This window comes from Thamnophis sirtalis, unplaced genomic scaffold, assembly GCF_051295495.1.
Source record: "Thamnophis sirtalis isolate CommonGarterSnake01/CBP01778 unplaced genomic scaffold, rThaSir2_p1.2 scaffold_3, whole genome shotgun sequence".
NCBI lineage: Eukaryota > Metazoa > Chordata > Lepidosauria > Squamata > Natricidae > Thamnophis > Thamnophis sirtalis.
In genome coordinates, this window is record NW_028261383.1 from 126,079,772 (window position 1) to 126,094,947 (window position 15,176).

Genomic DNA, 15,176 nt, shown 5'->3' on the forward strand with positions numbered 1-15,176 from the left:
CTACAGTTGGGAACGACTAGCACATATGTGTGAGGGGAACCTTTACTTTTTAGGCAATTATGAAAATGAGCAAATGGGCAATCTATCTTAAAAAATAATATAATCTTTTCTGTCACACAAAAAGTAGAATCTGTGGAGTGATGACTTAGGAGAAACTATGTTGGCGACAGTTACAAAAACGTGTTTTAAGCCCGAGAAATGAAGACAACTTTAGAAAGTAACTTAAGTTGACTCTGCTTTAACTCCCTTCTTGGGATATAAGATGGAGGGAAGGGAAAATGCAGTCAGGATTCTTGTGTTCCAGTTTTTCTCCACAAAATTGAGCTTCAGTCTTCTTGAGGAATCGGTTTCCTGAACGGACCTACATCAAAGGGCTGACATCAATCGTGAAAACCTCACTTTATCTTCCTTTCTCCGCCTCTTTATTTAATTATGAACATTCATACAGATAATCAAGTAAGACACACCAATTTAAATCCCTTTAAAGCAGCAGAAAACATCTTCTGGAATTCTTTCCACCTTTAAAAAACAACAACTCTGCATCATAAGACTAGAAAAGGCAGGGGCTTATGATGAAGCAGTCAGAAGTATTCTGAAATGCTTCCCAGCTTCCTCTCCCAAAGAGATACATACATGAGGGACTTCCCCTCTCCCTCTGTTTCCCCAATCAGGGATGGTCACTTTCAACACAATTTTTCTCTTATTGGGTTTCCCACATCAAATTATCCTGCTTATTGAGAATTATCCCACACATAGAGTTATGAGTTTCCTTTCATCAGTTCTTCTCAACCTCGGTAAACTTATGATGTATGGAGTTCACCTCCTAGAATTCTCCAGCCCACACATCTCAAAAGTTGGGGAGGTTGAGAAGCATCACTTTCCACAATTTCTTTTTAACATTGTGTTGGGTAAAAAAATGCAAAATACTGTAGAGAACCTGGACTAGCTCAAAAGAACCCACATTAAAGTTTCTGCTTAGGTTGAAATTGTATGAGCTGGGGGACAGAGGGTGTTGCTGGATAGTGACAAAACACTTCGTCATGGAACCCTTATGCTGTGTTCTTCCAGAGCTTAATACAGCTTTGCTTCAGCAACTTTCATCTTACCGTCTCCCTAATCATACAACTTTGTGGATACTGCTAATTTCACTGTCCCAAATTAAATCCTACCCAAATATTTACATATATTTTCAAAGCCATGCTTAATGTACACTTGAAGCATGAATAGGTTATTTGAGTTATACATTTGCTTGTGCTTCCCCAGTCTCTGTTGACCGTACCTCTATCTCTTGCACTTGTTCCTCATTAGTGGTGTACATTTGCTGCAGAGAATCTTCCAGTTCCTTGTTGCGCTCCAGAAGTGTCTTCCCTAATTCGGCTGCTAAGTGCAAGTCTGAAAAGCAGACAAAACATGTATAAAGGCCTTTTTAAAAACCCTTTTACCTAAAATAACTTGGAATATACCGTATGTAATGCTGGTAAGGTTGATTTCTTTAAATATTCTTAACCCATTTTTTCAAGACTTTTGGGTCTTGAGTAGCTGCTCAGAAGCCAAAGCTGCCACTAAAGCTGTACCAAAATTCAAAAGTAAAATCAGTAAAAGTCTGACATTACATTATTAAAAGTAAATTCTTTAATTATAATAATTCTTTTAATTCCCAAAAATCTTATGATAAAAGCCACACTTATTTTCTCCCCAATTCTTTCAGACTAGAGGTGTTTTTTAAGCCTCTTATATAATTGAATCATTTTTTTCCAACATGATTTTTTTCTCCTACATATGATAGAAATATTTTATTATTGGGTTCAGCATACATATTTATGAGCAATTTAAAGTTACTTATGATTTATTTATTTCACAGCTCAGCTGAAGGGCAAATTGTTCTAATTATCTCGCTCTGGTGGAAATTATGAGTCAGCAGTGCTAATTGTATTTCTGCTATCCTAATTTCGTATTATAATTCTTAGCCACTCAGAGAAGATGTCCTGAAGAGTGGCATATAAATTCCACAGTAACAAGAAAAATAATGAGCAGGAGAGTATGATTAGAACTAGCAACATGTGCTTTATAACATACATTGTGACCTCTATAAAAAGATACACAGCATCAGGAAAAGCATTCAAGTTTATCTTGCTATAAGATGGGTGGCCTATAAATTTTATAAATACATTTCAATGCCTTCAAGGGATCCAAAATGATCCTACTTTGCGGATACTAAGCCATCTGGAATACAGTATGATCATGGCAATCTGCTACTACTTTAGAGCCTCATGAAGAAGAACCTGAAGATGTGAAGGGCCCAGCCTAAAGGGTTTTTAAAAAGTGAGCTCCTTTGATATAACCTGAAAACGCAGACAATTAATATAATATTTCTGAGATTGTGCATTATGTATGATAAAAAAAACCAACAATTGTCTTTGACAGTTATAAACTTTTGGCCCTTAAAAAAATTAACTTGCCATTCTTCCTTTTTGTCAAGTGACTGACACAAGGGCACGTAGCCACAGACAAACTATAGTTATCCCATTTCTAAAGACATTTATTCAACTTCCTCTCTCATAATCTTGCTACTTGGTCAAAATGCAATTGTTAGGCCAAATGTTATTTGGCTCATTTTAAAGTAATTCTATTTGCTTGGACTTTTATATGTTAAGTTTTTATTTGATACCTTTATAGTTGTAGGACAGAGACTGGCAGAGCTAGGGGGAAGGAGTTAATTGAAGCTGCAGTTAGACTCCTTATGTAGCCACAAAAGAATGAAGTCCAACCAACCCCGTTTGATTGCTACTGAGCTGCATTTAATCCTGTCCAGGTGTAAACTGTTAATCTGAGAAGATTCCTGTGCATAGGTTTTAACAATAATCAGTCATTTAGAACTTTCATGTGTAGACCTGGTTTTTGGCAATAATTGCTATTCTGCCCTGATTATTATGAGAACAAAACTAAAAACTGATAACAAGATGTTGTATGATGGTATATAAGCAGTGGTGGGATTCAAATAATTTAACAACTGGTTCTCTGCCCTAATGATTTCTTCCAACAACCAGTTCACCAAACTGCTCAGAAAGTTAACAACCGGTTCTCCTGAAGTGGTGTGAACTGGCCTTATCCCACCAAGTGCTGCCTAGAAAGTTTCTTATATTGTCCTACAACTTCCTTGACTGCTTTCTACATTGGTTAATTAATCCAGAGTGTCTTGTAATTTACAAAACACTTAGGGAAGTTGGGTTTATAGTTTTGTACAACCACCGTCTAATCCTTTTTGTCCCTTTCTTATCCTCAGCAGCAATTTTACCATGTCTTCCCAGCTGCCTTTACTTCTGCTTGATCACCATTTTGTCAATGCAATGAAAGAAGATTGGAGTATCAGCTGTCTCAGGTGGAACATAACAGAGACTTTCAAATGCAGCTGCCCATTTAAATGACAACTCTCTCAGGGCAATATGACTATAGGGAAATGTCTTAATTATCCCACCCTGGTGGGAAGCAGAAGGAGGTAGTGCTACCACTGAGGTGCTAATTGAATCCCTGCCTTTTACTTGGGTTTCTCTGAATTTAACAAGCTACTGGTGTTGGGTAGCTATTATTTGAAATTGGTTGCTATAGTAAAAGGAGACAGGTGCCCCACTTCTTTCCGTCATTCCCCATACTTGTACGTTTCAGGTTTCAGAATTAACATGCCTTTCCTTTAATAGCACTTTAAGACATGTATCTAACAAAGATTTAGTTAGTCTCCACTAAAATTTTTGATAGCAACTTTAAAAAACCCAGAGTAGGTATTAAAAAGGAAATGTGAATTGTGATAAACATATCTACATTGCAGACATGAGGTAATGGTGTACAAAGACAAAAGGGAATTATTAGGAGGTCAGTTTTGCTTGATTTTCTTTATAAACAAAGACTTCTCAGGAAGCACCATATACCGGTAATTTCCAAAGCTTGACCTAGGACTTTGGTATTCTTGAACTTTTATTTGTTGGTTATTTCTGAGAAATCTGATCTCCAGTTTTGAGTACTATAGCACAGAATGAATTGTTAAGAACCAACTTAATGTTAATTGCAATAATAATATGCAAAAACCCTAGCTGCCAATTGTATTCTTTGAACAGGCCATATTAACAGAGAGTGATAATTACTGCTAAAGAGATATACAGACATCTCCAATTTTCTAAGTGTGCTCAGGAGACTGACAACATAACAAAAATGAGTTAGATGGAAAGAGAAACAGTATTAATTAGTTTTTATATTCCTGCTATATTCCTTGACCAAAGTCTGCATCCAAATTACAGCATTACATGAAATACTTGAATTTTCTAACATTAACCCCGTGTCTTGAAAAATAATAACACACAATAAATAAATTACTCAGGAATTATAAATCCAACTATCCCAGTATAGGCTAGGTACTTAAAATTAACCTGATAGAAACATTCAGAAATCCCTGAAGGAAAAATAGCTTTCCTGATAGTAACATAATTATGGGAGAGCATTCCAAAGCAGAGCCATACCACTTGTACAAGTAGTCCTTCCTTTAGTGGTCCATATAGAAAAATATGTATCGGCAAAGAAGACAGAATAGCTAGGCAGATACATCAGGGATGTCAAACTGGTGGCCCGCAGGCCGGATGCATCACACACAGGCCACGCCCACCCCATTTCTGTGAATGGGAATAACGTCTCAAAACATCATGTGATGGCAACATGATGCAACAAATTTGATACCCATGCATTATAGGATAGACTCCTCGAAATACCTTCTCCTTTGGATTAACTGAACTTTTTGAACTACCAGTACCTATAATTCTACATACAACACAGTGCAATAATTCAATTGACAGGGTAACAGAAATATCAAACTAAGAGCTTTTCCACATGAAGCCTTTATACTAGTTTGAAAGCAACTCTGGGTTTCTGCAATCTCACAGTGTCATAATTAAATTGCACTGAGACCACAAGAAAATGCAGCACTGTGGAGCCTGTGATCCATTTCTCCTTGGCAGAACCTTCTTCTTACGATGCCTTCCGGCTCTTTGGTTTCAGGTTTTTCAAGGAGAAAAATAGCTTGACATTTTTTTTCATGCATAGGTGTAGTTGGGTTTTATTTCGTTCTTTACAGAAAATCAAATGAATAAAATAAGGTTTTTGTTGTAGGATGGGAATTTGATTGGTAACTGCTAGGTTTCAGCACAGAAGTATTCATGGTGATTCAGTAAGGAAGAAAAGCTTTTGAGTTTTTCCTGTATTTCTGAGGATTACGTCACTTTATAACCTTCTCTATTCATCATACGGCATCTAATTTAATCTGCTGGGATTGGGGTTATATTAAATGGATTAGGAAACTCAGGATTTTAGCATCAGGATTTTAAAACAATCCAGCAATGTTATTGTAGGAGTTAGAGGAGGTAAAAATAGAGAAATTGTGGTGAAATATAATTTCAGATTTTTTTTCTATAACCAACTTCAATGAAAGACAAAGAAAAGTTTCCATTTTAAAAAATCTATTTAAATGTTTATTAATTTACTACTGGATCAACAATTTCAAAAAGACTGTATATGGTTTACAAATAATACAAACATAAAAATGGAAATAATAAAGTAAACATAAATAAATAAATTAATAAAGCAATAAGAATAAATCTTCCTGTCCTTTAATGCACCAAGCAAAAAACCAACAATGACATTAGCAACTAGCATCCACTGTAAGGAAAATGCTATCTATCGCTGAAGTTGTTGCAGAACCACCAAGTCTTAGTGATTCTCCTGAAATCTAATTGGGCTGGTGCTGACTAAACCTTGGGTGAAATACAAGGAAAAGGGGCAACAGAAAACAAAACAACGCTCCCTCCCAAAAAAAGAATCTTTGATGATGGCAATCACTCAAGAATTGATCTCAAAATAAATACGACTAGATCTTATTAGATGGTTACAAATTGCATATACCCAGATCCTGAATCATTGAAGGCCTGCTTCTTTAATATATTAGTTTTTTTTTTATATCCAGAGATTTTGCATGCATGTTGTTGGCTGGGTTCAAACAATACATTAAACTAGATTTGCTTTAGTTACTGTTTGTTAAAGAAATTGTTATGACTATGTTCTGTGAACCTTCCCAAGCCATTAACCATGTTTTATAAAATGTGAGTTCACAGACTATGCTTACAAATAACTATATGTTAGTGTGTTATATAGTGTGAAAAACAAAAAATATTACCATTCAATAATTGAAAAAGTAGACTTATCCTTAATCTTTCTGCTATTACATCCCATTCATTGGATATGTTCAACATAAAGATATGGAGACAAAAATAGTCTTCCCCAGTTTTTCTAAAATACAATTCTTTATGCTCTAATTTGTAGCTTGTATCCTTTAACACGGTAATCTCAGTGTTCATTATTATATGGAATAACCAAAATAGAACAAGTTTTGTATACAGTCTTCCCCATTTTCTTCCATTTGGAGTTAACCATCAAGGTACTGACAAACACAACTGCATCTAGATTGAAAAACCAGGATTACTGCGTCTGAATAAGCCAGGATTTTATGTCAATTCTGACATAAGGTTCTGCTTGTTCTTTACTTCAGGTGACCATTGTTCCTTGAGCCAGATAAAACAGAAAATTGAAAACTTCTTGATTTAAAGAAAGGAAGATGGAAAAGTGGAACAGTAATGAGTAGAGAGGGAGGGCAGGAGGGAGGATGTGATAGAGAGAGAGGGAGGGAGGAGGGCATGAGAATTCAACATCAGAACTCCTAACCACAGAAGCAATAAATGAGAACTGATATGGAATTTTTTGGGGGGAACTATTGGGAGATAAGATGCAATTCAAAAACCACACTTGGACATCTTCATCACTTACTGCCTAACTGACCTTGGGAAATCATTGCACTTCTGTAAAACACAGAGACTGCTACATCATGTAAGTACTTTCAGAATAAATATTTATTCTTGCTAGCGCTTATAAAATCTGATCAAGGAGCTTTATCAGCTTGCCTTTTTACAAAAGAGACATACAATATTACATCAGAAGAATAAGGAAGGCAGATAGCAACACAATAAGAAAACAAACTGAGAATTCATAAATTCAGAATGGAATAAAATGGCAACAGTCCTGGAACCAAGTTGTCATGGTTACTGAAATAGCTCTGGGTGACCAGACACATTTGTCCTACTCAGTTCAGTTCTAGGGCAGCTTAAATAAAATATAAATAAATTAATTGTGATTAATAAAGCTTGTTTATTCCATCTATTTTAACTATTGTATAATAGTTTAGTTGCACACTAAATAAAGTTTTAATAATGATTTTTCTATATGACTATTCTCCAATGTTTAATTAAAGGTCATCATTTACCATCCCACAAAGAATGAAACTATCTCCATTCATGTCTTAAGCAAACAAATCAATATTATAGGGTCTATGCTCCTCTCACATAGGGGGAAAAACAAGAAATTAAAATATATTTATGACAACTTGTACATTTTAATGACACAACACCACTGGTATTTTTAAAAGACATATACTAATTAGAGAAGAATGAGTGCCAAAATTGGAAGTAAATCAACATTTGGATTTGGTCTTGGTGTATGAAATGAAAGACTAATAGCATTCTGTCTGGAAAAATCAATTTTTACAGCAAATGCCTTCCTTCAACAATAATTGATGGCTTTACACATGGAGATCAATGGATATATAACAACTAAATCAAATGTAGCATGCATTGTGCAAGCAAAGTTGCAGAATCTACTTGGTCAAAAAGAAGACCTGGGGCTAAATATTAACTTTGTTTTGGGAGGGGAAAAAAGCAAATTTAAGAAGACAAATAAAAGAACCAAAGCTACAAAATATAACTCACATTTGATAATGTGGTAAGGATAATGAACATAATTAATGGTTAGATTGAAATCTGTGACATCATTAAAAAGGACACAAGCAAAAATAGAATGAAATGCAGAAAGAAAGCAAACAAAAGGGAGCAAAAGGGTTGTTGATTACACACTAAAAACCCAAGAAAGCTGAAAAGCTAAAGACAAAAGAGGCATGGGAAAACTGTCCAACCATTGAGTTCCACAAACAGCAAGGACAGATAACTAAAAAAGTAATGTAAAGAAACTAAGGATAATAATCAAATGGGAAGGACAAGAGATTTTTAAAAGGGAAATTAAAGAAATGATACCCAGTCAAAGTACTGAATAACACATTTTATAACTTTCCTTCCCTCCCAGATTTAATATGCTGTACATTTATTTTCCAAATTTATTATTGCACTACTCTACCTTTTGTAAATTGAATATTATCTCTTTTAATGATTTAAACAAAGATATGGTTGTTTTTCTGTTTATTGTTATCTTTAAGTACTTCTTTTATTCTTCTCTAGAAATCTGATGAGTAAAAAATGGCTTTCCTCCATATCTTTTACTATAATTTATTCAGTTACTATACATTTAACGATCACTGCCTCTGATATTATATAATGCCTTTATGGCTGAGAGACCCTAATTTATTTATTTATTTATTTATTTATTTATTTATTTATTATTTATTTATTTATTTATTTATTATTTATTTATTTATTATTTATCATTTATTTATTTATTTATTTATTATTTATTACATTTGTATGCTGCCCAATCCCGTAGGACTCTGGGCGGCTTACAGAAAGAAGATAAAAAATATTTATAAAATTAAGAATAAAAATACAGTTATTAAAATTACATACCATCCATTCTATCTTGGTGGGGCTGGACATTGATCAACAGCCCCAGGCCTGCCGGAACAGCCAGGTTTTGGTGGCTTTTCGGAAGGCCGAGAGAGTGTAAAGGGTCCGGATCTCAATGGGTAGATCGTTCCACAGGGCCGGCGCAGCTACAGAGAAGGCCTTCCTCCGAGGGGCTGCCAGCCGGCATTGTCCGGCTGACGGCACTCGGAGGAGGCCCAACCTGTGAGATCTTGTTGGTCGTTGGGAGGTATGTGGCAGGAGGCGGTCTCTCAGGTAGCCAGGTCCTAAACCATGTAGGGCTTTAAAAGTAATGACTAGCACCTTGAAGCGCGTTCGGAGACCAATTGGGAGCCAGTGCAGCTCGCGGAGGAAGAGTGTAACATGGGTGTATCTAGGTACACCCAGTATCGCTCGCGCGGCTGCATTCTGGTTGCAATTGTAGTCTTCGAACATTCTTCAGGGGCAGCCCCATGTAGAGCGCATTACAGTAATCCAACCTTGAGGTGACGAGGGCATGAGTGACCATTTGAAGTGCCTCCCGGTCCAGGTAGGTCCGCAGCTGGTGCACCAGGCGAACCTGGGCAAAAGCCCTCCTGGTCACAGCTGACAGATGGTGTTCTAACGTCAGCTGCAGGTCCAGGAGGACACCCAGGTTGTGGACCCTCTCTGAGGGGTGTATAATTTCACCCCCCAGGCTGAGAGATGGAATGTCTGGACTATCCTTGGGAGGCAACATCAATAGCCACTCGGTCTTGTCTGGATTGAGTGCAAGCTTGTTCGCTCCCATCCAGACCCTGACAGCCTCCAGGCACTGGCACATCACTTCCACTGCTTTGCTGAATTGGCACGGGGGGGACAGATATAATTGAGTATCGTCCGCATATTGATGATATTTGATCCCGTGCCGGCATATGATCTCACCCAGCGGCTTCATGTAGATATTAAATAGGAGGGAGGACAGGACCGAACCCTGCGGCACCCCATATTTGAGGGGCCTAGGGGTTGATCTCTGTCCTCCAACCAACACCGACTGCGACCTGTCCGAGTGGTAGGAGGAGAACCACCATAAGACGGTGCCTCCCACTCCCACCTCCTGTAACCGTTGCAGAAGGATACCATGGTCGATGGTATCGAAAGACGCTGAGAGGTCAAGAAGCACCAGGATAGAGGAATGTTCTCTATCCCTGGCCCGCCAGAGATCATCGGTCAGCGCGACCAAGGCAGTTTCGGTGCAGTAACCAGGCCTGAAACCCGACTGAAAGGGATCCAGATAATCCGCTTCATCCAAGGTCCGTCGGAGTTGAAAGACCACCACCTTCTCAACAACCTTCCCTACGAAAGGGAGGTTGGAGATTGGACGATAGTTATTAAGAATGGCTGGGTCCAGGGAAGGTTTCTTAAGGAGGGGTCTCGCCACCGCATCCTTTAGAGGGTGCGGGAAGGATCCCTCCCAAAGAAAGGTGTTAACAATCCTCTGGAGCCAGCCTCGTGTCACCTCCCTGCTGGTCGAGACCAGCCAGGAGGGACACGGGTCCAGTAAACAGGTGGAGGCACTCACCGCTCCCATGGCCTTGTCCACTTCCTCAGGAGCGACAAGTTGGAACTCGCTCCAAGATATCTGATCAAGGCCCTCCCCCAGCATCTCAGCTGGTACTGTCCAAGTGGAGTCCACGTCCGTCCGAATCTGAGCGACTTTATCTGACAGAACTGAACAAATTCCTCAGCTCTACCCTGTAAGGGCTCGCCCGCATCCCTACCTTTCAGGAGGGAGCGGGTTATCCTAAACAGGATGGCTGGGCGAGATTCTGCGGACGCAATAAGAGCGGAAAAATGAGCACATTTTGCCACCCGTATTGCCACTAGATAAGTCCTGATGAAGGCTCTTAATTGTGTTCGATCGGATTCGGAGTTACTAGCCCTCCAACGTCGCTCTAGGCGTCTCTTTCGGCGCTTCATCTCCCGGAGTTCCTCGGTAAACCAAGGAGCCCTCCTGGATCCACTGCCGCAGAGAGGCCGTAAAGGCGTGATCCAGTTCAGAGCCTCAGCCGCCGCTGTATTCCAGGCAGCGACCAAGGACTCCGCCCGACTGTGGGCAGGGGAGTCAGGTATCACACCAAGCGCCATCTGAAATCCCAGAGGGTCCATCAGGTGCCTGGGGCGGAACCACCTAATCGGTTCCCCCTCCCTACAGTGGGGGAGTGGTTTCCGAAAGTCGAGCCTCAGTAGGAAGTGATCTGACCATGACAAGGGCGAGATCTCGATGCCCTTCAATTCTAGATCACGTCTCCACTGCTCCGAGAGAAACACGAGGTCGAGCGTGCGACCCGCTGTATGAGTCGGACCCTGAATTACCTGGGTCAATTACCTCTGCACGATAGATGGTATAGATGGTATTGAGATAGAGGGGTCCAAAAAGTTCCAAGGGGGCTGAGATGGGAGTCCCTTGACATCGACGGGTGGTGATGGTCGTACCAACCGGGACCAGATCGCAAGTCCAGTGTCCAGCAGCCGTGAGCAGGGAACCGGATGGCAAGAACCTCGTATGAGTGAGAGCAAACTGAGGGCCAGGGAAGAAAGGAGAGGCCGCACCGTAGGAAGGGCCTAGGGAGTAGTCTAAAGGGCCGTGGCAACGGTCGCAAGGCCAACTGCCAGATCTTATAGCGCCCCATATCAAGCCAACTACCCTTCTATAAAGCCGGCCAGCAGAGTCCAAGAAGATTCCAAAAGAAACAGGGGCAAAGATGTCGAAAAATGCCAGGAGCATCCAATAACGTGATCCGCCGGAGTAGAGGCGCCTAAAGAGACTATGGCAGCCGGGGAATAGGCCAGCTGCCTTGTCTCGGCCAGCGCCGTTCGAGTCACCCACCTCCTTTGGTAACAGTAATCCTCCAAAAGATAGATGGACACCAGGGCTCTTCCCAGTCAATGAGGGAAATAGGGCTAAGGCTAGGACCATAGAGCGCCATAAAATGCCAATCCGAAGCTGTTCGTGGGTGATTGAAACGCCGAAAGCTTGAAACGCCAAAGCAGAGCCTTCAGTGCAGCGCCGCCATTTCCATCAGCCTTGTTGAGCGCTACGAAGAACACTCCGGGCTGCCGTGTGGGCCAGAGGACGTCTGGCAGTGTCGGCTCTCCAGGAAATCATTTATTCAGGTCCCCTGGATCTCGCTCAGTTGCGGGGACCTCTTTTTGTAAGGCTCCGACCCAAAGCGCCGGTTTATTTTGGCGTTTTTCTGCTCCACCGGACGGAGCAAGGGAAGCCAGCGGCCATCCCACCTCGCACATGCGCAGATGTGATATATCCACCTCCAGGGCAAATGATAGGTTCTTTAGTTTAACCAATATCAGTTACATCCAACCATGTGAAATCTTCCATTAATGGTAACAAGTTCTAGGAAACCATTTCCTCTAGATCCTGCTATTGGGTTCAAAAATGCATATTCAATGCATAATATAAAAGCCTTTGGAACTCTAAACTGTGTTCATAATTTTGTCCTTAAGTTTCCAAAGAGAAAATTTAAAATATTGAAATCCAGTGGCCTTTTTTGCTTTAACAGGCTTTCCACTTGAGAGACCGCCTGCTGCCAATTACCTCCCAAAGACCCATTAGATCACACAGGGTTGGCCTCCTCCGGGTTCCGTCTACTAGCCAATGCCACCTGGCTACTACCCGGGGGAGGGCCTTCTCTGTGGCAGCTCCGGCCCTCTGGAACAAACTCCCCGCAGGGATTCGGACCCTCACCTCTCTCCAGGCCTTCCGAAAAGCCGTCAAAACCTGGCTTTGCCGGCAGGCCTGGGGTTGATGAGTTCCCCTCCCCTCTCGACTTGTGTGGTTGCGTGATTCTTGCTTATTTTAATTATCTGTATTCTGTTCTATGTTCCCCTTTTCCCCTTTTTGAGTTGTTCACTGCCCTGAGTCCTTCCCGGAGAAGGGCGGCATACAAATAATAAAATTCAATTCAATTCAATTCACCTTCTTAGAACTGATTCCTTATTATTAAAATGTAGAAAGGCTGCAAAAGGATCTTCATAAAAGTATTTTCCTTATTGCTGAGCTCTAGTAAGAACATTTTCTAATACTATTTTAGCACCTTCTTTGAAATCTCTATTACTAGTAATTTTCTTTGTGTTGATTAGCATTTTAAGTTTATTTTGATAACTACCATATGTGTGGTGAACAGGATTCCAAGCATAAAACTGAGATGATACATAACCCAATACTGCTTCACCTCTTTCATACTTCAGTTCCCCCTGAAGAAAGTTAGCACCCACCCCTCTCCTAGAAGAATGAAATATTATAGGAAATATTAAAAAAGCAGAATATTATATTTCCCTGGATGAGAAATGGAGAAACATGTTTTTTTTAGGCAGGAAGCAGACTCACTCACCCCTACCCTCCTCAATAGCCCACAGCAGATGTCAGCACTTAAGATATAAAGAGATGGCTAGGTCTATTCATAAGTAAATACCCTCACCCAAGATCCAACAAAGGTAGGATTGGCCCTCAGCCATAATAGGAATTGCCCCAAACCCTCTTTATTACATCATCACTCAGCAAGTTTCAACCAAGCCTGGGACTCAAGACAACCTAAAAAGTTACCCCTGAATGTCCCCATGAGAGTCTGACAACCAATTAAACCGGAACAGGAAGCTCTAAGGTGGGGCCCATGAGAGGGTATAAATATATATTCAGCTTCCATATGCTTATTTTGCTTAGGACCCCAAAAATCAATTGTGATCCTGTCCACCACTTGGAACGAAACCCAAATGGACACTTCTTCCAACACCCTTATCCCCTTAAATAGAGATTAGAATCTTTATTTTGGCTTTATTAATCCAGGAGTAAATAAATGCTTACCTCCAATAACATACTTTTCTGAAGATTTTCTTCAAATGAAGTAGTTACCATAGCTTTTTGTTTAGCTTTTTGACTTCTGCTTCTGGTTTATTCTATAAGCTTTTTCAATTCAAAAAATGTTTAATCTGCTTTGAATGCATAATAAACTCCCAGTTGTCTTTGCAACAATAGACCAACATTAATTTTCCAGAACCACCAATACATTTGTGATTTAAGACTTTGTCAACAATATTTCATGCTGCTATTTCACCGTTCCTTTATTTACAATCATACAACGTGATCCATACATTTGAGCAGTAGAAAATTTAGGAATGGCAAGCTAAGACTTCAAAATGGTCTTTTGTATTTTTAAGTAGCATGCCTCTTATCAATGAAATCCAATAAAAAGCTAGAGGTGTTAAGCTCTTTTTAAAAGTTTTTTAAACCTGCAAATATTTCAATAGCCTTAAGGCCCATAGCAAATTAATCAAACCATTTAATTTTAATGTGGGCCCATTTCAAGACTGAAACACTTTTGCTAACCTTAGAACCACTTCTGAATTGTGCCTGTGATGTAAGAATAGTCCATTTCAATCTTAAATCACTTAATTTGAAAGATTTTGCACTCATCAAATGGCTGTTTCATGGAAGGAAATCTGGCTTCACATAACTTAATATGAAAACAGTAAAGATTAAGGACTCAACATTTATACTTCTCAGGTAGGAATCATTGAACCTGCTCCATCACATTAAGATATCAAATTGAGAGACAACCAAAATGATGTTTGTGGAACAGGATGGGCACACATAAACAGTTATTTAGAAAAAATACTCTGGATCTTGCATATGCCCAAGCACCAGATTGTTGAGGGAAATATGCTGACTCTGTAAACCGCTTAGAGGGGGATCTAAAGCACTGCGAAGCAGTATATAAGTCTAAATGCTATTGCTATACAAAGCTACAATCAAATCAGTGACTAAATACTTTCTTTGGAATTTAACTTCCCCAAGCTGGTTACATAGAAATGCACCTGACTTTTGGCTGGAGAAGAGCACTGCCCTGCTTCTCCTACATGTATGGGACAGGAGGTCCTGGATAGTCAAATCTTTTCCTACTGCAAACGAACAGAAAGTATCTGGGACAAAGGGAGGATAGCACATATGAAAATTGGTTTTATGGTATTTATTATTCTAAAATAAGTTTATCATTGGAGGGCATTTTTTAACTGTTTCAAAATATTTTCTATTTTCAGAAAATGATACAAAAACATCATGGAGAAAAAGATGGAAAAATAATTCAGAGCCTTCACATATTTTTGCCACAATGCAACTAACTTTTTCATTGCTAAATGAAACCGATCTTAGAGGATGATCTAGACTAGACCTGGACAACTTAAAAGAGTAACAATGAAGTAAGAGTAACTTAGAGTAGAGTAGAGTAACAACTATTTTTATTTAAAAATAGCCACAGGTGACAATACCTGGCACGCATATGGCTGCTGGATGACAAATGGCAGAATGGTGATGGAGCTGGGGGTGTTAGTGAGGCCTGGAAGTGATTGGCAGCATGTTTTTTGGAGGGGGTGGTGGTAACAGATTTATTGAGTTTTGAAGAAATGCCG

The 15,176-nt window shown here is 39.7% G+C and overlaps 1 protein-coding gene and 1 long non-coding RNA gene across 3 annotated transcripts in view; one reads left to right on the forward strand and one right to left on the reverse strand.

Annotated features, from left to right (window-relative positions):
* The window catches only part of LOC106541840 (uncharacterized), a 31,939-nt gene extending 25,562 nt beyond the window's left edge, over positions 1–6,377 (forward strand). The window contains exon 4 of one of the 2 annotated variants that reach the window (XR_015696009.1): positions 3,284–6,377. This is a non-coding gene — a long non-coding RNA (uncharacterized LOC106541840). The remainder of the gene's footprint in view (positions 1–3,283) is intronic. The other variant, XR_015696008.1, reaches the window with a different exon arrangement.
* CDR2L (cerebellar degeneration related protein 2 like) overlaps positions 1–15,176 on the reverse strand; it is a 35,126-nt gene that overhangs the window by 14,626 nt on the left and 5,324 nt on the right. Inside the window, exon 2 of the mRNA XM_014057378.2 lies at positions 1,280–1,392. Coding sequence (XP_013912853.1) covers positions 1,280–1,392 — 113 coding nt within the window. The remainder of the gene's footprint in view (positions 1–1,279; positions 1,393–15,176) is intronic.